At 50.2% G+C, this 26,293-nt stretch overlaps 1 protein-coding gene across 1 annotated transcript in view; it reads left to right on the forward strand.

The window, feature by feature from the left end:
• The window catches only part of LOC140192544 (basal cell adhesion molecule-like), a 67,746-nt gene that overhangs the window by 32,567 nt on the left and 8,886 nt on the right, over positions 1-26,293 (forward strand). The window contains exons 2-12 of the mRNA XM_072250107.1: positions 6,080-6,207; positions 8,135-8,351; positions 9,300-9,370; positions 10,231-10,327; positions 11,029-11,211; positions 21,330-21,454; positions 22,498-22,651; positions 23,602-23,717; positions 25,249-25,390; positions 25,841-25,968; positions 26,067-26,202. Coding sequence (XP_072106208.1) covers positions 6,080-6,207; positions 8,135-8,351; positions 9,300-9,370; positions 10,231-10,327; positions 11,029-11,211; positions 21,330-21,454; positions 22,498-22,651; positions 23,602-23,717; positions 25,249-25,390; positions 25,841-25,968; positions 26,067-26,202 — 1,497 coding nt within the window. The remainder of the gene's footprint in view (positions 1-6,079; positions 6,208-8,134; positions 8,352-9,299; positions 9,371-10,230; positions 10,328-11,028; positions 11,212-21,329; positions 21,455-22,497; positions 22,652-23,601; positions 23,718-25,248; positions 25,391-25,840; positions 25,969-26,066; positions 26,203-26,293) is intronic.

The raw sequence follows: 26,293 nt of genomic DNA on the forward strand, positions 1-26,293 counted from the left end.
GAGATGTGTCTGTTGCTCTTCAATTCCAGGGTACTGTACAGTTGGGGATGAGTCTGTCACTGTATAATGCCTGGGTAGAGTACTGGTGAGCACGTGTCTGTCACTTCATAACACCAGCGTACAGTACTGGTGGGGTTGTATAAACACTATATAATGTTGGGGTACAGTAATGGTGGGGATATGTCTGTCACTGTATAACACCAAGGTACAGTACTAGTGGGGATGTTTCTGTCACTGTATTACACTAAAGTACATTATGGTAGGAACAATCATGTCACTGTTACTGCAATGGGAAGATGTGCAAAAACAGGGTGTGGACAGGTGCTTTTTGCACAACCTGTGTTGTGGACTGCATTGTGTGGACAAGAGTTTTAGTGGACATATGTTACGGACAGGAGTTGTGATAGATGTTGTGGACAGGAGTTGTTATTTTTAGGTACTATTTTGGACAGGCCTGTTCTCCTTTTCTCACGAAGTGAGGGACTGAGATGAAGGTTCAGCAACTGAGTCCTGGGAAAATGTTCAGATGAACTGTCTATTTACCTTCCCAGATGCTGACTGACCCTTTGAGTTTCTTGCCTAAAGCTCCAAGGATGGCGGCTTGACTGTGTGGAAAGAGTGGGGAGACTGGTGATCAGCTTTGTGGAGGTTAGATTTAGAGTGGATATCATTACAAAAACAGGGCTCAGGGGCCGGGGGGAGGGTGTTGCGGGAACGTTTTCCCTCAGCTGGGTGTCCAGGGGTTCTGGTCTCAGAACGAGGGGTTGGCCATTCAGGATGGAGAGGTGGCAGAGAATCTCTGGAATATCCTCTCCCAGAGGCTCAGTGTATCTGAGAGAGAATGCTGGACATGAGGAAATGGAGGGGGTCTGGGTTAATATATGGAGGTGGGGCTGAGGGAGATCAGCCAGAGCCTCACTGAATGGGAGAGCAGTGACTTGAGGGACCGAACCCTTTCCTGCTCTTCTACATTTATGCAAAAGGTCACTTGGTTCCCAAAATCTAAAAATATCGAGATGCTGCCATCTATATATAACCTCTGATCTGGCCAAATACCTCTCCAGAAATATCAACCAGTCACATATAGTCCTGATGGGAATTCAGCAGAATGTGGGAATGAGGGACTCGCTCCTACAGGGAGGGAGGAGACAGACTGTAAGTGGACGCTGGCTGCATATGCACAGAGGAACGACCATTGCCCATGTATGCAGCCGCTCCCCGTATCTTGGAGCGTCAGTGACAGATCCTGGCCTGACAGTAACCCTGTACCTCTCTCTATCCCTAATACTCTGGGACACCTTCTGCCACTACACCCCTCCCTCTCCCTAAAATACTCTTTGCCCCTATACCTTTATGGTAACTGTCCCCTCAAACTAAACCCCTCCCTGTCTCTGTGACCTCTACCATCATTTATACTCCTCTATCTGTAATGTGCTCCTGCTCTTACACCCCTCCTTGTCTCTGTAACCCTACCATCCCCTGTGCCCCTCCCTGTCTCTGTAATCCATACAGTCCCCTACTCTTCCAATCTCTATGACCTCTACTGTCCCCTATACCCCTCCCTGTCTTTGTAACCCCCTCCAGCCTCTACACCCCTCACTATTTCTGTAACCCCCTCGCTGTCTCTGTAACCACTACTGTCTCTTACACTCCTCCCCATCCCCGTAGCCCGTACTGTCCCCTACACCCTATCCCATACCTGTAACCCCTACCATCCCTACATCTCTCTCCCCATCTTTGTAATCCCCTCCAGGCTCTACACCCCTCCCCATCTCTGTGACCTCCGGCACCACCCCTTCCTCCAATTCCAACCTGTCACCAATTCTCCAATTTTTGTTGACTTGCTTGCCCCCCGAGCTCTGCAATTCCCTCTCTAATCCTCTCTGCTACCCAGCTAAACAGTTGTTTGCCAGTCACTGATCTCACAGGGACAGTTTTTCAAGCTCCCTCGTTGACTTTCCCTGTGCAGGTGAAGGGTCTCAGCCTGAAATGTCGACTGTTTATTACTCTCCATAGATGCTGCCTGACCTGCTGAGTTTCTGTATCATTTTGTGTGTATTGCTCTGAATTTCTCAAACCTTGATGACTTGAGATGATTTTCTGATGTGAACTAGGCCTTGACCCCAATCCCACTCTCAGGCCTCTGTGAATCAGGCCTTGTCCCAATCTAATCCCAGGCCTCTGTGAATCAGGCCTTGCCCCAAATTCAGCACCAGGCCACTGTGAACCAGGCCTTGTCCCAAACCCAACTGCAGTCCACTTTGAATGAGGCCTTGTTCCAAACCATAATGAGGAGAGAGGGATGAAGAAGGTTGGAAGGGAAAAAGAGGTATGCAGCAACAGGGAATGAAGTGGCGCAGGTGTGATGCAGGGCTATGAGAGGATTCTCAGTCAGTGGTCCCTCATCACGGTCCTTCCCCCTGTCACCTGGCCTATTCTAAATCCTCTCGACCCACCTCCCACCCCCCTGCTTCCTTCCCCTACCCCTACCCCCTTTCCCCAAAGGTAGTAGATGCAAGGTATTATGCCGGGTGGTTGGGGATCAGTGAGCTGTCCTGGGACCACAGCTCTTTGTGAGGAAGTGGAAGGGTGGGTTAGTAAGTTTGCAGATGACACAAAGGAGGAGGATTAGGCACTTTGTAAGAGGGAAGGGTTAGAGTTTTTTTGTAATTGAAAGTTTGGGACCACTCATGGGTTGAGAGGAAACACACCAGTTGTTCTATGTTCCTTTGCCTCTCTCCTCCCACCTCCCCTAACTGACCCTTTCCCCTTCCTTCTCCTACCTCCAAGCATCTGCCCACTTCCCTCCCATCCCCCACTGAAAAGAGGAGGGCACATATAGACAGGGAGGAGGTTTGAGGGGGACCTGAGGGATGAGTTTTCCCGAACAGAGAAGGGCTGATACGTGAGGCAGCTGGTTAATCAGATGCACTCACTGTGTTTTGGAGAGAATTAGGCAGAGGTACAGAGGGAGACAGTGTCATCATTCTGACTGTCTCTGATGACTTGCCATGATTTATCCGTGAGCTAGAGCACAGCATCAGCAGTACAGACGAGGAAAGCTGCAGATGCTGGAAATTCAAGCAACACACACAAAAAGTGCTAGTGAACGCAGCAGGCCAGGCAGCATCTATAGCAAGAGGTACAGTCGACGTTTCGGGCCGAGACGTTGACTGTACCCCTTCCTATAGATGCTGCCTGGCCTGCTGTGTTCACCAGCATTTTTTGAGTGCATCAGTGGTATAGTCTCCGTGTGGCTGGTCGCTCCACATGCCCCTGCCCAGCCTGTGCCCCCCTTCACCGCCTCTCCCTCGTCACTCCCCATACCTCCTCCTCAATGAACTGCCCCTCAATGCTCCACCCGACTCACCAGCCCTGCCCCCCCTCCCCCCTCCCCATGGTGAACCCTCTGCACTGTTCCTCTCACAACACGGTAGGGCAGGTCTCGCCAGGTGGGGTCGGACTCTTCACATTCCTCAGAGTGAGCTGCTGTGGTGAGCCATGTGTTGGAGTGGATGTTCTGCCCACAGTAACCACTGTTATTGTAACTACTGTGTAACCCGACTCCTCTGCAGGTTTGTCATCAGCTGAGCAGTGGGCCGGGACCCTGCGGGGCTGGGGGTGGGGGTGGTGGTTTTTGGTGGGGATTATGGAACAGGATGCGAGCACCTGCTCTCTCTCTCTCTGTACAAATATTGTCTCCGCTCGCAGCTGGCTGCTTCCCTTCAACTCTCAGCGGCTGTTCATGGTCACTGCTCGCAGCTCGTTCTGGATACAACACAACTTTCAGCTCCCCGTGTTCCGTCACCAGGCCGCCGTGAGTGGCAGAGGCCGCCAGCAGGGTGGAGAAAAGCTCGGCTGACTCCCGGAGCCAGGGCTGTGGCGCACGGAGTGAGTGAGGGGGCCACCGTGTTTATACAGTTTATCCCAGTTTCATTACAATTCCACACGGACAGCTGATCAGCACAGACACAGCCGGATCTCCACCCCCTCAGGCAGTGCTGCCAGATCCCCGGCAATGGCAGAGGGAACATCCACACCATCTCTCCGAGAGCTCAGCTCTTTGGGGCCCCCTCTGCACTATTAAAGACCCCTTGTCTTTGTGATAATTTCCCAAAAACCTCCTCTCTCCACTCCTTTCTCTTAGAGACCCCCTGGCACTGAGACAGACTCCAAACCACCTCCCAGTGACCTCTTGCCTAGTGATCCCCTCTCTCAGTAACCAGCCCTGCCCCCAACCCTGTGATCCTCTCTCCGTGACCCACTCACCTCCTCCGAGGGACTCCCTTCTCTCAATGCCCCTCTCCTCCTCCCAGTGAGCCCCTCTGCCCCTCTCCCAGTAACACTCCAGCCCCTCCTTGCAATGATCCCTCTACCAGTGACCCCTCTCCCAGAGAACCCATCTTCACCTCTTTGAGTGATCTCCTCTCCAAGTAACTCCCTCTCAAATTGACTCCATTCCTGGTAACCCTCTCCCAGTTACCCCTCCTCCCCTCTCTCCCTTCTCGCACTGACCCCCTCTTCCAGAGAATTCCCTTTCCCCGTCCCAGAAATCCCTTTTCTAGTGAACCCCTCTCCCCAGCTCTCTGATACATAGTCACAGTCTGACTCACTCTCTATCTCTGTTTCTGTCTCACCCTCTAACAGACTCACTCAAACCCAGACACACACACACACACACACACACACACACACACAGTTACTGTACAATAGGGTCTGTCTGCCTGCTGTATCAGACTCAAAGAGTAGGGTTAGCTTGCAGATATAGCAGGTAATGTGGTCAAGGGGACATTCTTTGTCTGCACCAACCGCCGCCACTGGGCTATAAACGTGCAGGAGCAATGTGTGGTACACAACACACTGCCTAGGCTTAGGCTCGAACTCGTGACCTTCAGATCACTAGTCCAACGCCTTAACCACTTGGCCACGCGCCACACAATTGTTCTTTAATTGGAACGCATGCAACCTACAGACTTTGGAGTATTTTAATACATTTTTCAGATTGTCGTTGAGACCGGACAAGGAACGTTGGGTTCCCAGTAGGTTTGTGAGGCAGGACAGACACAGTTTTGAAGTACGTTTTCAAACTGGGTGATACTGGACCGGGAACGCTGGGTTCCCATTAATTTTTTGGCAGGATGGGCACAGTTTTGATGTACAGTACGTTTTCAGACAGTGGGTGAGACTGGACCGGGAACGCTGGGTTCCCATCTTGTGAGGCAGGATGGACACTGTGCAGAGGAGAGTCGGATTATGAGATAACAGCGCTGGCATTCTGCTGGAGTTCGGCAGGTTGGCTCGATAGTGGAGTTTGGAAGAACAACTGGACACTTCATGGAAACAGAAGAGCACAATATTACACGGCCATTTGGCCCCTCAAGCCCTGCTACGCCACTCCCCATGACTGCAGCTGCTCTCCCTCAGCCTTTCCTCCCTTAAATAACCCCATTCCCTCAAAGTGTAGAATTCTCTCTCGGAGCCACCCTCAGCCCTACCTATCTGCACTAATCTTGTCCCCTCGACTCCCTCAGAGTGTAGGTGTCTCTCTGGTACGCTGAGCTTCTGGGGGAGGTAGTTCTCGAGATTCACCGACTCACTGGGTGAAGAGATTAGGTATCCTGTGTGACCTGAATTATCTCATTCTGAGACTGGGGCCCCTGGGCCTGATATCTCTGGCGGGGGCGCAACACCTTCCCTACAACCCCCTGTGGTTGTCAGAGCAGGACAGGCTTGATTTATCTGCCCCTCTGTGTCCTCAGCCCAATGCCTATTCACTGTTGAAATTCTGTACCAGGATGGAGGAAGGGTTGTTTAGTGGTGGCTGGGGCTCTGATAGAGTGGACTGCTTTGTCCTGAGTGATGCTGCGTTCCTCAAGAGTTGTAGCTGCCGTCACCCAGGGAAGCGGGGATTGTCCGATTACCCTCCTAATGCTGGAATGGCCTCAGGGTGTCAGGGTGTGAGTCACGCTCTGTATTTGTGTGTGTGTGTGTGTGTGTGTGTGTGTGTGTGTGTACGTGCGTGAAGGGAACAGGCCTGTGGAGGGGTCGTATCTGCTAACGGTGCCCTCTTCCCCACCAGCTGCCCTGGGATCTGTGGAGGTCTCTCTCCCGGAACAGGTGAACGCGGAGGTGATGCAAAGCGTAACCATCCCCTGTACACACACCATCACCGGTTCCCACGGCAACATCATGGTGGAGTGGTTTGTGGTGAGTGGGGCTATTCAGTCTGGGAATGGAAGGGTGGGGGGTAGACAGCTAGACAGCCGGAGGGAGGCAGAAACACCCCTTTGCCCATGGCTGTCTGAAGAACTGTTTCCTCCAGGAGTAAGTGGGGTGATCACAAGGGGTGGAGGCGGGGGGGGGTGCGGGAGGGTGAGTGGAGAGGTTCACACCCAAGGGTACAGTCCCAACTACTCAGGCCAACAGACAACTGAACACCAGCACCTCCCACTGACCACTGGACCCAAACCTCCTCAAGAGATTACTGATCACAACACCCTCCTTGAGATTCCACCCCCCACCACCAAGGGGGAACGGGCTGTGTCCACAGATTTTCTGAGTATTTCTGCCCTCTCTGTGCTGTTGTACCAGCAACTCCTGCATAACCCAGTGGAACCCTCACCCAGTACTCTTCCTCTACCCCTCAGTCACCCCCTATGCCCGTCCCAGTCTCTGTAACCCCCTCCTTCCCCAGGGCCCCTCCTGTCTCTGTGACTCCTCTCCCTCCCCTCCACTGCTCCCCGTCTCTGTGAACCCTCTCCCTCCCCTCCACTGCTCCCCGTTTCTGTGAACCCTCTCCCTCCCCTACACCCCGCTCGTCTCTGTGACTCCTCTCCCTCCCCTACATCCCTCCCTGTCTCTGTGAACCCTCTCCCTCCCCCACACTGCTTGTCTATATAAATCCTCTCCCTCCCCTGCACCCCTCCCACCTCTGTGACTCCTCTCCCTCCCCTACACCCCTCTTTGTCTCTTGTGAACCCTCTCCCTCCCCCACACTGCTTGTCTATATAAATCCTCTCCCTCCCCTGCACCCCTCTTTGTCTCTTGTGAACCCTCTCCCTCTCCCACACTGCTCCGTCTCTATAAATGTTCTCCCTCCCATACACCCCTCCCCATCTCCGTGACCCCTCTCCCTCCCCAACACTGCTTGTCTATATAAATCCTCTCCCTCCCCTGCACCCCTCCCACCTCTGTGACTCCTCTCCCTCCCCTACACCCCTCTTTGTCTCTTGTGAACCCTCTCTCTCCCCCACACTGCTTGTCTATATAAATCCTCTCCCTCCCCTGCACCCCTCTTTGTCTCTTGTGAACCCTCTCCCTCTCCCACACTGCTCCCTGTCTCTATAAATGTTCTCCCTCCCATATACCCCTCCCCATCTCCGTGACCCCTCTCCCTCCCCTCGCTGACTCCTCTCCCTCCCCTACACTGCTCCCTGTCTCTGTGACTCCTCTCCCTCCCCTACACCCCTCCCTGTCTCTGTGAACCCTCTCCCTCCCCAACACTGCTTGTCTATATAAATCCTCTGCCTCCCCTGCACCCCTCCCGCCTCTGTGACTCCTCTCCCTCCCCTACACCCCCCTCGTCTCTGTGAACCCTCTCCCTCCCCCACACTGCTTGTCTATATAAATCCTCTCCCTCCCCTGCACCCCTCCCACCTCTGTGACTCCTCTCCCTCTTTGTCTCTTGTGAACCCTCTCCCACTCCCACACTGCTCCGTCTCTATAAATGTTCTCCCTCCCATACACCCCTCCCCATCTCCGTGACCCCTCTCCCTCCCCTACACTGCTCCCTGTCTCTATGAATCCTCTCCCTCCCCTCAACCCCTCTCTGGTTCTGTGACCGCTCTCCCTCCCCTGCACACCTCCTGATTTGTGAACCATCTCCCTCCCCGTCTCTATGAATCTGCTCCTTCCCCAACACCCCCCTCTAAACTGTAACCCCTCTGTCTCACCTACACCCTCCCCGTCCCTATGAATCCTCTCCTTCCCCTACACCCCTATTCGATTTTCTCTTTCAACTGCAGCTGCAATAGAGGGTCTGTGACTTCAGCTTCTTGGGGCCCATGCTTCATGTGTGAGCACTGTGGGTGACTGAGCTCACAGATTCTGTCTCTCCCCATTCTCCCATCTACAGCTGAACAAGAACAGCAATCGGGAGCGTATTGCCTACAAGGACCAGACGAGCAGCATAGTGGATCCCAACACAGAACTCACGGACAGGGTATCGGTGGATGCAGACTACAGCCTGACCATCAGCCCCGTTCAGTTGCAGGATGAACGATCGTTCCTCTGTCAGGTCATCGCTGGGGCCGCAGGCAGTCATGAGGGCAAGACTGACCTAAAGGTGTACGGTGAGGGGATTTTGTCCTGCAGAGGTGTGGAGTCTAGGGAACAGACGGAGTGTCCAATTTCCTTAATGACTCTTTCCCATTCGCTCCCACTGTCCACACTCCCTATTGGACCCCACCTCTTCCCATTCACTCCAATCGTCCACACTCCCTATTGGACCCCACCCTTTCCCATTCACTCCCATCTTTCACATTCCTAATGGGACCCCATCCCTTCCCATTCACTCCAAACGTTCACACTCCCAATGGAACCCCATCCCTTCCCATTCACTCCCATCATCCACATCCCCAATGACACTCCACTCTTTCCCATTCACTCCCAATGGGACCCACCCTTTCCCATTCACTCCCACTGTTCACACTCCCAATGGGACTCATTCCTTCCTAATCACTCCAACCGTTCACACTCCTAATGAGATCTACCCCTTTTCATTCACTCCCATTGGATACCAGCCCTGCCCATTCGCTCACACTGTCTGTAGCCCCAAAAGGACAGTCATGTTGGGGGACCCTCTGAGCTACATATATGGGCATGGGGTGAGTTTCCAGAAATTAATTCTACCAGGGTTACTTTATGGTGAATGGCAAAAGGCTTGGAAGGATAGGTGGTTGGAATGGTGGTGTTCTGGAGAGTGTGGACTTCAGTGGAGGGATGTGATCTATCATGGATTGGGAGTGTGGGAGGGCAGGGTGGGGAGTGAGAGACGGTGGGAAGGTCTGTTTGGGGAACAGTGGAAGGATTTGTGAGGTTGGGCTGGTGATAGGGAGGAGACTGGAAGTCTGTGGGAGTGGGTGTGAGGTGAGGAGTGAAAGTTAGTGGGAGGAGTTTGGGGTGCCAATTCTAGATTGGTGAGTTGGGGGTCCTGCCTGTGTTGGAATCAGTGACATTTCTGGGCTGAGTTTATCTGGCTGTTCACTCACTTGTCACCCACTTTCCCCGTTTCCCTGCAGATTCCCCGGAACGGCCAGAGGTGACAGCAAACCCTGCCATCTTGTCAGTGATGGCGCCTCTCCTGTCAGAGGTAGGGCAAGGCATCAGGTCAGGGGTCAAATGGGAAAGGATGGTGTGGGAGAGGGACATCAGCTGGGGACAGTGAGGGAGGGGCAGAAACAGGAACGGGAGGTAAAGAGACAGAAGAAAGGGGGCCTATTCTGATTGGCTTCCAGTTACTAGTGGTGTTTCACAGGAGCTGCTGTTGTAACCATTTCTTTTCATGTTCTATGTTAATGATCTAGATGATTGAATTGACGGCTTTGTGACCAAATTTGCAGACAATGCAAAAATAGGTTAACGTACTGTATGAGGAGCATTTGATGACTCTGAGCCTGTACTCACTTGAGTTTAGAAGAATGAGGGGATGGGGAATCTTACCGAAACCTATTGAATATTGAAAGGCCTAGATAGAGTGGATGTGGAGAGGATATTTTGTGTTGTGAGGGACTCTAGGACCAGAGGGCACAGCTTCTGCATAGAGGAACAGAGACGAGGAGGAATTTCTATAGCCAGGGAGTACTGAATCTGTGGAATTCACAGATAATTAGGGAGGCCAAATCATTGGGAATATTTGAGGAAGAGGTTGATAGATTCTTGATTACTCAGGATGAGAAAGGATATGGGGAGAAGACAGAAGATTGGGGCTGAGAGGGAAAATGGACCAAGGGTGATGAAATGGCAGAGAGGACTTGATGGGCCAAATGGCCTAATTCTGTAACTGTATCTCATGGTCTTATGAACTTGAATTCATTACACGGTGCATGAAGCTGGAATACATCTACTTGTGCATCTGATTGGCCTAGGTTTGGGTTTAGTTCTGGATTTGGGATGGTCCATGTTTGGGATTAGTCTGGGTTTGGACTTTGACTCTCCCTCTGTCTGACCCAGATCGGAAGCTGCACCAGTCGGAATGGATACCCTGCACCCTCACTCATCTGGTATAAGGACGGATCAGCCCTTAACACTGTTACCACCCACAACCAGGGTAAGTCAGGGTGGGCAGCAAGGTACAGAAGGGTAGACAAACTGATCCTGACCTTCCCCACTAACCCCCACACACTGATCCCACCCAGACTGAACCCCTCCTCTGACCCCACATTGACACCCCCTTCTCCTGATTCTGTCCACCCATATGATGGACCAACAGCCCTTGTTTTCGGTTTGGACACCCGTATCGAGTTCACTCCATTCCGGACTCGATTACTTCCTGTCACTGATCCGACCACCCTTCATTACGGACTGGACTTGTCTCCGTTCCGGACTGGACTTGTCTCCTTTCCGGACTGGACTCCTCTCCGTTCCGGACTGGACATCTCTCTGTTCCGGATTGGATATCTCTCCATTCCGGACTGGACTTTACTCCGTTCCGGACTTCTATCGCTGACGAGACAATCTTCCATTATGGACTGGATTTCACTCTGTTCTGGACTGGATTACCTTTTGTCAATGATGAGACTACCACCAAAACAGACTTGATTCTTCTCCACACTCACACGGGGAGGAGGGTGTTCAGTACTCACACTCACCACAGGACTGTACACTGGGAGAAGTTCAGAACTCACATTCAGCAGAGAGCTGTACACAAGGAGCAGGGTGAGTACACAAACTCAGACAAGGTAAATAAACTTCTCCAATGACATCTCTCCCCACCCCCTACATCTATCCTTTCTACCCCACCCCCTGCAGAGATGTACATGACGCCCCGGGTGGTGAAGGAAGCCAGTGGCCTGTACACAGTCAGCAGCCGCCTGTATCTGCGACTACACCGTGACGACAGGCACTCACAGTTCCACTGTAGGGTCCAGTACCTGACTGCTGCGGGGAACACCCTGTGGCTCGACTCAGACCCCTTCAACATCTCCCTGCACTGTGAGTGGGTAGTGGGGGGAGCAGTTTGGGGGACATGGGGTGAATCGTCAGTGTGGGGGACATAGGGGGATTGAGGAGTGAATTGTCAGTGTGTGCATGAGGGGTGAGTCATTAGTGTGTGGGGCATGAGGGGGGTATCATCAGTGTGAGGGCTGAATCTGTGTGTGGGGCATTGTGGCTGAAAGGTGGATCGTCATCGTGTGGTGCATGAGGGGTGAATCGTCAGTGTGAGAGTTAGGGTGGTGGAGTTCAGTTGGGGGACTGAGGGGTAGTGTATGGTCATTTGGAGGTGAGGGGGTGAATCATCAGTGTATGGACCATGAGACCAAAAGGCATAAGTGCAGAATTCAGCCATTCATCCCATTGAGTCTGCTCAGCCATTCCATCATGGCTGATCGCAGATCCTACTTAACCCCATACACCTGCCTTCTTTCCATATCCTTTTATGCCTTGACCAATCAGGAAATTATCAACTTCCACTTTAAATATACCCATGGACTTGGCCTCCACCACAGTCTGTGGCAGAGCATTCCACAGATTCACTACTCTCTGGCTAAAAAAATTCCTCCTTACCTCTGTTCTAAAAATTTGCCTCTCAATCTTGAGGTTGTGCGGTCTAGTTCTGGATGCCCTCACCGTATGTAACGTCCTCTTCATATTCACCTTTATCTAGTCCTTTCAGTGTTTGATAGGTTTCAATGAAATCCCCATGCATTCTTCTAAATTCCAGTAAGTACAAGCCCAAAGCTGCCAAACACTCTTCAGATGTTAATCCTTAAGTCCCAGAATCATCCTCGTGAACCTCCTCTGGACTCTCTACAATGACAACACATTCTTTCTGAGGTATAGGGCCCAAAAACTTTCAGAAGGCCTTTGATAAGGTCCCACATAGAAGATTAGTGGGCAAAATTAGAGCATGTGGTATTGGGGGGTAGGGTACTGACATGGATAGAAAATTAATTGGCAGACAGGAAACAAAGAGTAGGGATTAACGGGTCCCTTTCAGAATGGCAGGCGGTGACTAGTGGGGTACCGCAAGGCTCAGTGCTGGGTCCGCAGCTATTTACAATATACATTAATGATTTAGATGAAGGGATTAAAAGTAACATTAGCAAATTTGCAGATGACAGAAAGCTGGGTGGCAGTGTGAAATGTGCGGAGGATGTTAAGATAATGCAGGATGACTTGGACAGGTTGGGTGAGTGGCCAGATGCATGTCAGATGCAGTTTAATGCAGATAAATGTGAGGTTATCCACTTTGGTTGCAAGAATAGGAAGGCAGATTACTATTTGAATGGTGTCAAGTTAGGAAAAGGGGAAGTACAACGAGATCTAGGTGTCCTTGTTCATCAGTCACTGAAAGTAAGCATGCAGGTACAGCAGGCAGTGAAGAAAGTTAGTGGCATGTTGGCCTTCATAACAAGGGGAGTTGAATATAGGAGCAAAGAGGTCCTTCTGCAGTTGTACTGGGCCCTTATGAGACCACACGTGGAGTATTGTGTACAGTTTTGGTCTCCAAATTTGAGGAAGAACATTCTTGCTATTGAGGGAGTGCAGCGGAGGTTCACGAGATTAATTCCTGGGATGGCGGGACTATCATATGTTGAAAGATTGGAGCGACTGGGCTTGTATACACTGGAATTTAGAAGGATGAGAGAAGACCTGATCTAAACATATAAGGTTATTAAGGGACTGGACATGCTAGAGGTAGGAAACATGTTCCCGATGTTGGGGGAGTTCAGAACCAGAGGCCACAATTTGAGAATAAGGGGTAGGCTATTTAGAACGGAGTTGAAGAAAGACTTTTTCACCCAGAGAGTGGTGGATCTGTGGAATGCTCTGCCTCAGAGGCAGTGGAGGCCAATTCTCTGGATGCTTTCAAGAAAGAGTTAGATAGAGCTCTTAATGATAGCGGAGTCAAGGGATATGGGGAGAAGGCAGAAACGGGGTACTGATTGTGAATGATCAGCCATGATCACAGTGACTGGCGGTGCTGGCTCAAAGGGCCGAATGGCCTACTCCTTCACCTATTGTCTATTGTCTAAAACTGTTGACAAAACTCCAAGTGCGGCTTGACTAGTGTCTTATAAAGCCTCAGCATTATCTCAATGCTTTTACATATATTCCCCCTGAAATAAATGCCAAGATTGCATTTGCCTTCTTTACCACAGACTCAACCCGTAAGTTAAGTTTCTCCCCATTTAGATAATAGTCTAAAGTTCCTTTTACTAAAATACATCATATATTTCCCAACACTGTATTCCATCTGCCATTTCTTTGCCCATTCTTCCAAATCGACTGTCCTGCTGCAATCGCATTGCTTCCTCAGCACTACCTACCCCTCCACCTATGTTAGTATCTGCAACTTTGCCACAAAGCCATCAATTCCATTATCAAAATCATTGACAAACAATGTGAAAAGCAATGGTCCCAATTCTGGCCCCTGAGGAACACCACTAGTTACTGGCAGCCAACCAGAAAAGACCTCCTTTATTCCCAGTTGCTGTCTCCTGCCTGTCAACCATTCTGCTATCCATGCCAGTAGCAGCCTCATGTGAGGCGCCTTATCAAATGCCTTCTGAAAATCCAAGTAAATGATCGCCAGTGCCTCTCCTTTGTCCACTCTGCTGATTACTTCCTCAAAGAACTTTACAGAAGTTCTTTGATTTACATGTTTTCCCTTTACAGGCTAACTAGTCTATAATTTCCTTTCTTTTGCCTTCCTCTCTTCTTAAAGAGTGACGTGACATTTGCAATTTTCCAGTCCTCCAGGACCATGCCAGAATCAAGTGATTTTTGAAAGTTCATGACCAATGCATCTGATATCTCTTCAGCAACCTCTGTGAGGACACTGGGATGTAGTCCATCGAGTCCAGGTGACTTATCCACCTTAAGACCTTTGAGTTTGCGTAGCACTTTCTCCTTTGTAAAAGCAATGGCACTTTCTCCTGTTCCCTGACACTCACAGACCTCTGGCACACTGCTAGTATTATCCACAATGAAGACTGATGCAAAGTACTTATAAAGTTAATCTGCCATTTCTTTGTTCCCCATTACTACCTCACTACCATCATTTTCCAGTGGTTCGATATTAACTCTCACCTCCCTTTTACTTTTTATATAACTGAAAAAACTTCTGGTATCCTGCTTTATATTATTGGCTGCTCTGCCCTCATATTTCATTCTTTCCTTTCTTTTAGTGTTTGTAGTTGCCTCTTGTTGGATTTTAAAAGCTTCCCAAACATCCAAATTCCCACTCACTTTTGCTACCTTATATGCCCTTTCCTTGGCTTTTATGCAGTCCTTAACTTCCTTGTCAGCCACGGTTGCCTCCCCTGCCATTTAAGAACTTCTTCTGAGAAACATATCTACCCTGAGCCTTGTAAACTATTCCCAGAAAGCAGTCACCTCTGCTGTCAGCCCTGCCAGTACCCTCCTCAAATCCACCTGGATCAGGTCCTCTCTCATACCTCTGTAATTCCCTTTATTCCATTTCAAAACTGATACATATGAGTTATGTTTCTCCCTCTCAAACTGCAGTATGAATTCAATCGTACTGCAATCACAGCCTCCTAAGGGTTCTTTTACGTTAAGCACCCTAGAAAGATCTGGGCTATTACGCAACACCCAATTGAAGATAGCCTTTCCCCAAGTAGGCTCATGCAGAAGCTGCTCTAAAACAACATCGTGTAGGTATTCAACCAATTCCCCCTCTTGTGATCTGACACCAACCTAATTTTCCCAATCCCCTTGCATATTTCGGTCTCCCAATACAATAGTGACATTATCCTTATTACATGCCTTTTCCAGCTCCCTTTGCAATCGCAACCCCATATCATGGCTACTATTTGGAGGCCTGTATATGATTCTCATAATATTTTTTTACCCTTTCAGTTTTTTAACTCCACCCACAAAGACTCAACATTCTCTGACCCTATGTCATCTCTTTCTAAAGATGTAATTCCATCTCTTGCCAACACAGCCATACCACTGCCTATGCCCTCCTTCCTGTCCTTTCGATACAAAGTATATTATTTGTTGTTCAGCTCCCAACAATGGCCTTCTTTCAGCCATGACTCAGTTATGCGCACGACGTCATACTGACCAATCTCTTCATTGCGCCACAAGTTCATCCACCTCATTCTGAATGCTACACGCATTTAAATACAGCACCTTCAGTCCTGCATTCTTCAACCTTTTGAATTTTGCCTCTGTGGTACAATTTAACTGTTTGCTCCCTCTGCATTTGTACCTAGTCACTGGCTTATCCTTCTTTACATTCATGTTACACCCATCATCTACTTGTAAACCTGCTGGCTCATCCTCAGCTCTATCATACAGGTTCCCACTCCACTGCCATAGTAGTTTAAACTACTCACAACAGCTCTAGTAAACCTGCCCTCAAGAATATTGGTCCCAGTTATCCAGAAATCTGAATCCCTGCCCCCTGCTCCAAGTCTTCAGCCACACAGTTATCTGCCACCTTATTCTATTCCTATCCTCGCTGTCGCATGGCACAGGCAGCAATCCCAAGATTACTACTCTTGGGTCCTGCTTCTCAAATTCCTTCCTAACTCCCTGTATTCTGTTTTCAGGACCTCCTTCCTATGACATTGGTACCAATGTGTACCATGACTTCTGGCTGCTCACCGTCCCTTTTCAGGATATTGTGGATGCAATATTCTGTGGACTCTGTATTCTGTTTTCAGGACCTCCTCCTTTTTCATCTATGTCATTGGTACAAATATGTACCACGACTTCTGGTTGCTCACCCTCCTTTTTCAGGATATTGTGGACGTGTTCAGAAACATTGTGGACCTTGGCACCTGGGAGGCAAACTACCATCCACGTTTCTTTTAAGCATCCACAGAATCTCCTATCTGTCCCCCTATTACTGCTGCCACCCTTATACTTTATACTTCATTGTCACCAAACAATTGATACTAGAATGTACAATCATCACAGCGATATTTGATTCTGCGCTTCACACTCCCTGGATTACAAATATTAAATATTTAAAATATTAAAAATAGTAAAAATTAGTAAATATTAAAAATTTAAATTATAAATCATAAATAGAAAATAGAAAAATGGTAAGTGAGGTAGTGCAAAAAAACCGAGAGGCAGTTCCGGATATTTGGAGTGTACAGCCCCGATCCAGGTCAAGATCCGTTCATCAGTCTTATCACAGTTGGAAAGAAGCTGTTCCCAAATCTGGCCGTACAAGCCTTCAAGCTCCTGAGCCTTCTCCCGGAGGGAAGAGGGACGAAAAGTGTGTTGGCTGGGTGAGTCGTGTCCTTGATTATCCTGGCAGCACTGCTCCAACAGCGTGCGGTGTAAAGTGAGCCCAAGAACGGAAGATTGGTTTGTGTGATGTGCTGCGTAGTGTTCACGATCTTCTGCAGCTTCTTTCAGTCTTGGACAGGACAACTTCCATACCAGGTTGTGATGCACCCTAGAAGAATGCTTTCTACGGTGCATCTATAAAAATTAGTGAGGGTTTTAGGGGACAGGCCAAATTTCTTTAGTTTTCTCAGGAAGTAAAGGCGCTGGTGGGCCTTCTTGGCAGTGAACTCTGCTTGGTTGGACCAAGTCAGGTCATTTGTGATATTGACCCCAAGGAACTTAAAGCTTTTGACCTGTTCCACTTGCTCACCACTGATGTAAATTTGGTCGTGCGGTCCGCTACTCTTTCTGAAGTCAACAACCAATTCCTTCGTCTTGCTGACATTGAGGGATAGGTTATTGTCTTCTCACCATGCCACCAGGTTCTTAATTTCCTCTCTGTACTCAAACTTAAGTTTAAGGAGCACTGCTGGCGCGGTTGTCTCCAGCTGGGTCAGTAGCTTCGCCAGGGTGTTGTTGATCTCAATCTTGCTAGATTGGAGGTTTAGAAGGGTTTCTCGAGTATAGGATAGTGGAGAGGACAGTTTGCTCGGGAAAGCATGCGCAAAGTTGCCAGTTATTGGTGCCATCTTTCTTTCTTTCACCCTCTTCAGTTCCCTACCCTTATGAGCAACAGAGCTAGACTCAGTGCCAGAGGCACGGCCACTGTTGTTTCCCCCAGGTAGGTCATCGCCCCTCCAATGGTACTGAAAATGGAGTACTTATTGTTGAGGGGGACCACCACAGAGTACTCTCCACTATCTGATGTTCTCCCTTCCCGCTCCAAACAGTCACCTATTTATCTGTCTCCCTGGGGTGACTACCTCCCTGTAGCTCCTGTCTGTCACTGCTTCACTTTCCCTAACAAGTCCACTTCCTTAGCACGGTCTCTAAGGAGCTGCATCTTGATGCACCTGGTGCAGATGTGGCTATCGGGGGAGGCTAGGAGTCTCCTGGAAATCAGAAAAAAACATAGGAACATAGAAAATAGGTGCAGGAGGCCATTCGGCCCTTCGAGCCTGCACCACCATTTATTATGATCATGGCTGATCATCCAACTCAGAACCCCGCCCCAGCCTTCCCTCCATACCCCCTGACCCCCGTAGCCACAAGGGCCGTATCTAACTCCCTCTTAAATATAGCCAATGAACTGGCCTCAACTGTTTCCTGTGGCAGTGAATTCCACAGATTCACCACTCTCTGTGTGAAGAAGTTTTTCCTAATCTCAGTCCTAAAAGGCTTCCCCTCTATCCTCAAACTGTGGCCCCTCGTTCTGGACTTCCCCAACATCGGGAACAATCTTCCTGCATCTAGCCTGTCCAATCCCTTTAGGATCTTATACGTTTCAATCAGATCCCCCCTCAATCTTCTAAATTCCAACGAGTACAAGCCCAGTTCATCCAGTCTTTCTTCATATGAAAGTCCTGCCATCCCAGGAATCAATCTGGTGAACCTTCTCTGCAGACATAAACCCCCCCCCCCCGCCAATTCTCTCAAGATTTAATTCATAAAAAAAAGAAATAAGTAATGAATTTACCTACTTATCTTGCCTCCGCCTGAACTCTCCAAAGCCCTGTTGATTCAAAGCCTTACGACTCTGACCCAGACCACTCTGACGACCGCTCTCACGAGGACCACTCCACTAGATGGTACCCCTCATTAATGGAGACTGGGTTTTTAAAGCTCTTTGTGGGACTTGTGCAGGATCGCTCCTACTGTGTCTGCGCACTACAACAATCAAAGACTCCAATTGGAAAAAACTTCCTGATCTTTAAAGCTCTTTGCCGGACTTGCGCGAGAAAGCTTCTACTGCGTCTGCGCAGCACTCCAATCAAAGGCCGTTGGTGTGGACGGGTGAATCATCAGTGTGGTGCATGGGGGGAGGATGGATGAATTGTTCATGTGCAGGCATGAGGGTTGAATCGTCACTGTGTGGGACATAGGGGATGAGGGGTAAATTGGCAGTGTGTGGGGCGTGAGGGGAGGATGGATGAATCGTCACTGTGTGGGACATAGGGGATGAGGGGTAAATTGGCAGTGTGTGGGACATAAGGGATGAGGGTTGAATCGTCACTGTGTGGGACATAGGGGATGAGGGTTGAATCGTCACTGTGTGGGACATAGGGGATGAGGGGTAAATTGACAGTGTGTGGGGCGTGAGGGGAGGATGGATGAATCGTCACTGTGTGGGACATAGGGGATGAGGGTTGAATCGTCACTGTGTGGGACATAGGGGATGAGGGGTAAATTGGCAGTGTGTGGGACATAGGGGATGAGGGTTGAATCGTCACTGTGTGGGACATAGGGGATGAGGGGTAAATTGGCAGTGTGTGGGGCATGGGGGGAGGATGGATAAATCGCCACTGTGTGGGACATAGGGGATGAGGGGTAAATTGGCAGTGTGTGGGGCGTGGGGGAGTCAGAGGTGAATCATCAGTGTGTGACATGGGGATGAGGGGTGGATCGTCAGTGTGTGGGACATAGGGGATGAGGGGTAAATTGGCAGTGTGTGCGGCGTGAGGGGAGGATGGATGAATCGTCACTGTGTGGGACACAGGGGATGAGGGTTGAATCGTCACTGTGTGGGACATAGGGGATGAGGGGTAAATTGGCAGTGTGTGGGACATAGGGGATGAGGGTTGAATCGTCACTGTGTGGGACATAGGGGATGAGGGGTAAATTGGCAGTGTGTGGGGCGTGGGGGGAGGATGGATGAATCGTCACTGTGTGGGACATAGGGGATGAGGGGTAAATTGGCAGTGTGTGGGGCGTGGGGGAGTCAGAGGTGAATCATCAGTGTGTGACATGGGGATGAGGGGTGGATCGTCAGTGTGAAGAGCATGGGGTGTGAGAAAAGGAACCGTCAGTATGAGATAAATAGTTGATGAGGGGTGAATCGTCAGTGTGTGAGGTGTTGGGGGTGAGGGGTGTGGGGGGATGGGTTGAATCATCAGTGTGGGGGGTGTTGGGGATGTGGGGTGAATCCTAATTGTGAGGTGTAATCTGAGGGAAGACATCCTTGCCATAGAGGGAGTACAAAGAAGGTTCACCAGATTGATTCCTGGGATGGCAGGACTTTCATATGATGAAAGACTGGATTGACTAGGCTTATACTCGCTGGAATTTAGAAGATTGAGTGGGGATCTTATTGAAATGTATAAAATCCTAAAGGGATTGGACACACTAGATGTAGGAAGATTGTTCCCGATGTTGGGGAAGTCCAGAATGAGGGGTCACAGTTTGAGGATAAAGGGGAAGCCTTTTAGGACCGACATGAGGAAAAACTTCTTTACACAGAGAGTGGTGAATCTGTGGAATTCTCTGTGACAGGAAACAGTTGAGGCCAGTTCGTTGGCTATATTTAAGAGGGAGTTAGATATGGCCCTTGTGGCTAAAGGGATCAGGGGGTATGGAGAGAAGGCAGGTACAGGGTTCTGAGTTGGATGATCAACCATGATCATGCTGAATGGCGGTGCAGGCTCGAAGGGACAAACGGCCTACTCTTGCACTTATTTTCTATGTTTCTATGTAAGGGTTGAGGGGTGAATTGTCAGTGTGCAGGAGGTGGGGTGTGAATTGTCAGTTTGTGTTAGGGTCGCGGTGGTCAGTATGTAGGGGAGTGGGGGGTGTTGTTGGAATAGTGTCTGGTCATTTGGAGGTGAGGGTGCATCGTCAGTGTGTGGGGGGGGTCACCCACGCGGGGTGAATGATAATTGTGAGGGTCATGGCAGGGGAGTACGGCCAGTCGAGAGGAGGGTTGTTGTTAGGGTATGAATGATCATTTGGAGGTGCAGGGTGGATCATCAGTGTGAGAATGATGAGAGATGAATTGTCATTTTGTGGGGTGTGGAGGTGAGGGGTGTATCATCAGTGTGTGGGTCATGAGGGGTGAAGGGTGAATCGTCAGTGTGTGGAGTGTGGGGGTGAAGGGAAAATCGTCAGTGAAGGGTAAGTCGTCAGCATGAGGGGCATGGAGGGTGAGGGCTGGATGATCAGCGTGTGGGGGTATTGGATGTTGGGGTGGATTTTCAGTGTGATGGTCAGGGTGGTGGAGTTCAGATGGGGTTTGGGGTCCGTGGGCATGAGGGGCAGTTGTTGGGGTAGTGTATGATTATTCAGGGGCGAAGGGTGAGGGGAGGGTTGCCCGTGTGTGGGCCGTGAGAGGGGAAGGGTGATTCAGCAGTGTGCAGTTTGACTGGTGTAGTTCAGTGGGGGGGAACTGGGAACTGGACAGGATGGGCAGTTGTTGGGGTAGTGTGTGCTCGTTTGGAGTTGAGGGGTGGATCGTCAGTGTGGGGATCGGGGAGGTGGAGTTCAGTGTGGACAGTGAACAATGGGGCAGTTGTTGGGGTAGTGTGTGGTCGTTTGGAGGTGAAGGGGTGCTGTTCCATGGGTAGGGGAGTGGGGAAAGTGGACAAATGGGGTGGCGTTTGAGTCAGACAGTTGGAATGTGTTTGGTGCCAGGAGGATGGGTGGAGAGGGTGAAACCGGTGTGGAAGGGTTTTGAGCTGAGGGTGGGTTGTGAGGGGACGACGGAGCCTCTGAGGGTGAGAGTGAGTGTGGGATTGCGGGATGACGTGTGTGTGGGAGAAACTGTTGATTATTGGGAGTGGCTGGAATGTGATCAGGTGATGGGTGGGACGCCTGCCCGATCCCACAGAGGGTGCGCGGTCCCATCCCCATTGCGGGATGGTGCCCTCTCCCACTGACGCTAACCCACACCTTGCTCACAGACCACACCGAACACGTGACCTTTAACCTTGACTCGGACACTGACATCAAGGAGGGAGATGATGTACGGATGCGATGCACGGCAGACGGATTCCCTCAGCCTGAGTACATCTTGTACAGAGTGGTGGTGAGTACATGGGGAGCGGGCTGGGTGATGAAAGGAGCAGGTGGTGAATTCCGGGCATGGGCCTGATTTGTAGGATCGGGAGAGAGGATGACAAAGGCTATGGAAAAATGGCTGTCTTCCAAGTGACTCAAATAAAAATAGATGAGTCAGTAAATTTGCAAATGACACAACGAGTGGTGGCATTGTGGATGGTGTTGAACAAGGGGTTCCCAAACTTCTGCATGTCATGAACCAATATCATTAAGCAAGAGATCTGTGGACCCAGGTTGGGAAACCCTGGGTGGGAATTCCTGGTGTAGAGGGAGGGGATTACTGGTGTAGGCGGTGGTAGCCCTTGGTGTAGATATGGAATCTCCTGGTGGGAGCCGTTGGTGTAGCGGTTGTGTGTACCCGGTGTAGAGGGTGGGAATTCCTGGTGTAGAGATCGAAAACCTCTGGTGTAGAGGATGGGAAGTGTATCTGTTACAGTGAGGGTTGTAGGTTGTGTTAGTGTCACAATGAGGATTGTGGGGTGTGTCAGTGTTACAGTGAGGGGTGTAGGGTCATGTCAGTGTTACAGTGAGGGGTGTGGAGTGTGTCAATGTCACAGTGAGGGGTGTGGGGTGTGTCAGTGTTACAGTGAGGGTTGTGCCGTGTGTCAGTGTTACGGTGTGGGGTGTGTCAGTGTCACAGTGAGGGGTGTGGGGTGTGTCGGTGTTACGGTGAGGGTTGTGCGGTGTGTCAGTATTACAGTGAGGCATGTAGGTGTGTATCAAATTCAAGTTACAATGAGGAGGTTTGAGTGTCATTTCTTTTATCCCTGCTCTTGGTCTTTTGGCCTGCACCTTTGTTGGGAGGTCAGCCCTGTGTTTATCATTTTGCAATTACCCCTCTGCCTGTTGCTGGACAGTCATCCTGATTTTCATTGGCTGTCACCCTGCCATTTCTCTGGTGGCTGCATGATGGTCACTCCCTCTGCCTGTCATTCGAGGGTTATCCCTTCAACAATTTTTGGTCAATCGGTCCCTCTGCCTGTTGACAGATACAGTTCTTCCTGTACACAGGGTGATGAGGAGCACGAAATCCTTACCAGTAAAGACGGGCTGTTGATTTTGAAGGATGTGTCGAGGAATGACAGTGGTACCTACCGCTGTGAGGCGTTGGACTTTGATGCTCCGCCAGATGTGCTGAAGAAGGACATCTCCATCTTTGTACACTGTAAGGACATCTGCCTCTGACTCCATCTGCTCTTCCCCCTTCCCTCCTCTCCAATCCACATCCTCTCCCCACCCATCACATCTCCATCTCTCTCCCCCCTCTGCACCACCTTTTCCCTCCCCCTCACTCTCTCACTACTCATCCTTTCTCCCCTCTTTCATCACTGTCCTCTCACTGTTTGCCCTCTCAATATCTCCCTCTGCACCCTGCCTCTCTCCCACTTCTGCCTCCCTACTATCTTCTCAATCTCCTCTCACCCCCTCCTCACTTTTCCCTCTCCCTGTCTCCTTTAATTCTGTTTTGCTCTCTGCATCTCTCCCCCCCAAATCCCCTCTCTCCCCACCTCCTCATCTCACCCTTTCTCCTCCCCTCTCTCCATCTCTTCCTTAAACTGTCTCCCACACTCTCCCTATCCTCTCTTCTCCCCCTCTGTCCTCATCTCCCCCTCTCTCAATCTCCCCTTCTCCCCCACGCTCCCCCCCCTCATCCTCCCACTCTCCCCTCCTTCTCCCCTCTCTACACCCTCCCCCCCCTCTTCTGTGCCTCACTGCCTTCTCTCCGCACCCCCCCCCACTCCTCTCCCTATCTCCCTGTGTCTATAATTTTGGAGGTTTGGTGGGGGTGAGAGAGAGGATCCACAGAAGAACCCTGAATAACAGGTGACCGGTGAATCCCACGTACCTGTGGGATACTGGTAGTTTCTGAGTGGGATGGGAATTCACTGGTGGTGGGGTGTGGAGTTTGTGGTGATGGGTGTGCTCTGTAGAAGTGGAGATGAGCACTGGGCTGATGGCTGTGCTTAACTGCCCTCTTTTCTTCCACCAGACTGGTAGAACTGATGACCAAAGGGTCCCTCACTCCACAGCTGGGGCAGGGTGGGGTTTGTGAGGGGTTGCGCTGTAGGGGAAGGGTTGGGCTGAATTTAACTCCTATCTCTGTCCCTCCAACAGACCTGCAGCCTCCAGTACTGACCAGCAAAAATCCGCTCATTGTCCACCTGGGACAGGATGTCGAGGTCTCCTGTTCTTCACGGGGCTCAGACACACCCAAGATCATTTGGAGGAAGGTTAGCGGTCCTACGCAAAACATGCAACATGCAACACAAGGCACAACAAGCAGCACGCAGTACACAACACACAACACGTGACATGCAACACACAACACGCAGCACACAAGACATACCACACAACACATGAAGCCTGCACATAACATACACACAGTGACCACAACATTAGGAACTTCCTGTACACCTGATAGAGTGGCCACTGAGTGTTTGTGTGTGGTCTTCTGCTGCTGTGGCAAGGTTTGACATGTTGTGTGTTCAGAGATGCTCTGCTGCAAATCTCTGTTGTAACATGAGTTACTGCCACCTACCTTCCTGTCAGCCTGAATCAGTCTGACCACTCTCCTCTGACCTCCCTCCCAGGGCATTTTCACCCACAGAACTCCCACCCACTGGATGTTTTTTTTTGTTTGCTGCACCATTCTCTGTAAATTCTCGAGACTGTTGTGTGCGAAAATCCCAGGAAATCAACAGTTTTTAAGGTACTCAAACCACCCCATATGGCACCAACAATCATTCCACAGTCAAGGTCACATTCCTTCCCCATTCTGATGTTTGGTTTGAAGAACAACTGGACCTCTTGACCATGTCTGTGTGCTGTGTCATGATTGGCTGATTAAATATTTGCATTAATGAGCGGGTGAACAGGTGTACCAAATAAAGTGGCCACTGAGTGATTAACACCACATAATGTACAATATACAATACACAGTACACAATGAACAATACACAACATAAACACATTGCACAATGCAGAACACACAACACACAATATACAATATACAGCACACAGTGCACAATATACAATACATAATGCACAACACAATGATCTATGAATAACACAATTGAACATACAATACACATCATAGAGCACACAATGCTCAATATACAATACACAATGCATATCACACGACATACAACAAACAACACAATGCATAGAACACCGAACATTGAACATGAATGTTACAGCACAGGAACACAGCCATCAGCCCAAAATGTCTGTGCCAAACATGAAGCTGAATTAAACCTAATCCCTTCTGTCTGCACATGATCCATATCCCCCCACCCTGCATATTTATGTGTCTGTCTAACACTATTATTGTATCTGCCCCAACCCTCACTCCTGGCAGCCTTTACTGTCTGTGTAACTAAACTTGCCCCACTCATCTACTTTGAAGTTATTATGTCTCCCATTAAATGCATGCCTTCTAGGCATTTCCCCACAGGGAAAGATCTATCTATTCCATTTTTGCCTCTTGTCATCTTATAAACTGTTATCAGGTTTCCACACAGTCTCCATCACTACAAGGGAAACAACCCTTGCTTGTCCAATCTCTGCATAGAGCTCTCATCCACACTGCATCCTGGTGAAACTTTCTTGCACCCTCCCCAAAGTATCCACATCCTTCCCGTCAGGGCAACGGCCAGAACTGCACACAGCACTCCAAATGCACCTGTCTTCCTGCTGTCCAACCTGGAAAGCCATAACTCCATGGGGATCGGTTAGCTGTGAATCAGTTCCCATTTATTTCAGGGCAAAGACCACCTCTCACACTCCGGGACCCTCAGCCTCAGAAAAGTGGGCTACAAGTCAAGTGGGACATACATGTGTGAGGCAAGTGTGCCTTCCATCCGCGGGCTAGTCACAACACGGCAACTGAAGATTCTCGTTGAAGGTGAGGAGGAGTGGGTAATGTTTACAGAGACAGGGAGGAGTGTCGGGGCCAGAAGGGGTTACAGAGATGGGAAGGGGTATGGGGCACTAGGTGTTACAGAGATGGTGAGGGATGTAGGGGACAATAGGGACTACAGAGATGGGGAGAGGTGCAGAGGCTGGAGGGGGTAACAGAGACGGGGCGGTGTAGGGGCTGGAAGGGGTCTCAGAGACAGGGAGTGTAGAGTCAGAGAGGGACACAGTGAAGGAGAAAAGAGTAGGGGATCGGAGGAGGTCACAGAGACGGGTTGGGTTGGGAGGCTGGGTATTGGTCAGGGCTGTGATTCATATCAGGACTGGATGGGTTTGGGATGGTGTGGGTGGGGTTCAGAACAGGGTGGGGTGTGACGAGACACTTCGTTGTGGATTGTGCCACATCTCCAATTTTCTCTCCCCCCACCCCCCACCACAGGGAGACCTTCCATGGAGACAACACCATTGAAGGTGACGGTGCAGAAGGAGGGTGAGCGCATCATCCTCACCTGCTCCTCCTCGGGCCACCCCAGCCCCAAGATCACTTGGAGTATCGATAAACAGCCGGTAGGTGGTGATCCCCTCCCTTGGTGAGCCAGGGTGTGAGGGTGTTGACCCTGCGCGACCCTCTGTGACCCTGTATGACTCTGTTTGCCTTTCCCCAGATGGTGAGCTCCTTGGATCAGATGGTGGTCAGTAAGGTCTCTCTGCCCGTCAGCTCGATACTAGCCCAGACCGGTGTGTTCTGTAATGCCAGCAACAAGCATGGATGGAGCCAACGGCATTTCCAGCTATCCATTGGTGTGTGAGGAGGGGTGCGACGGTAGCTGCGGGGGAGGGAGGGTTGAGGGTGATGCAGAGGGAAAGGACAGGGAAGGTAGGGAAGTGGATG

The sequence above is a fragment of the Mobula birostris genome, unplaced genomic scaffold, assembly GCF_030028105.1.
Source record: "Mobula birostris isolate sMobBir1 unplaced genomic scaffold, sMobBir1.hap1 scaffold_1630, whole genome shotgun sequence".
Classification (NCBI taxonomy): domain Eukaryota; kingdom Metazoa; phylum Chordata; class Chondrichthyes; order Myliobatiformes; family Myliobatidae; genus Mobula; species Mobula birostris.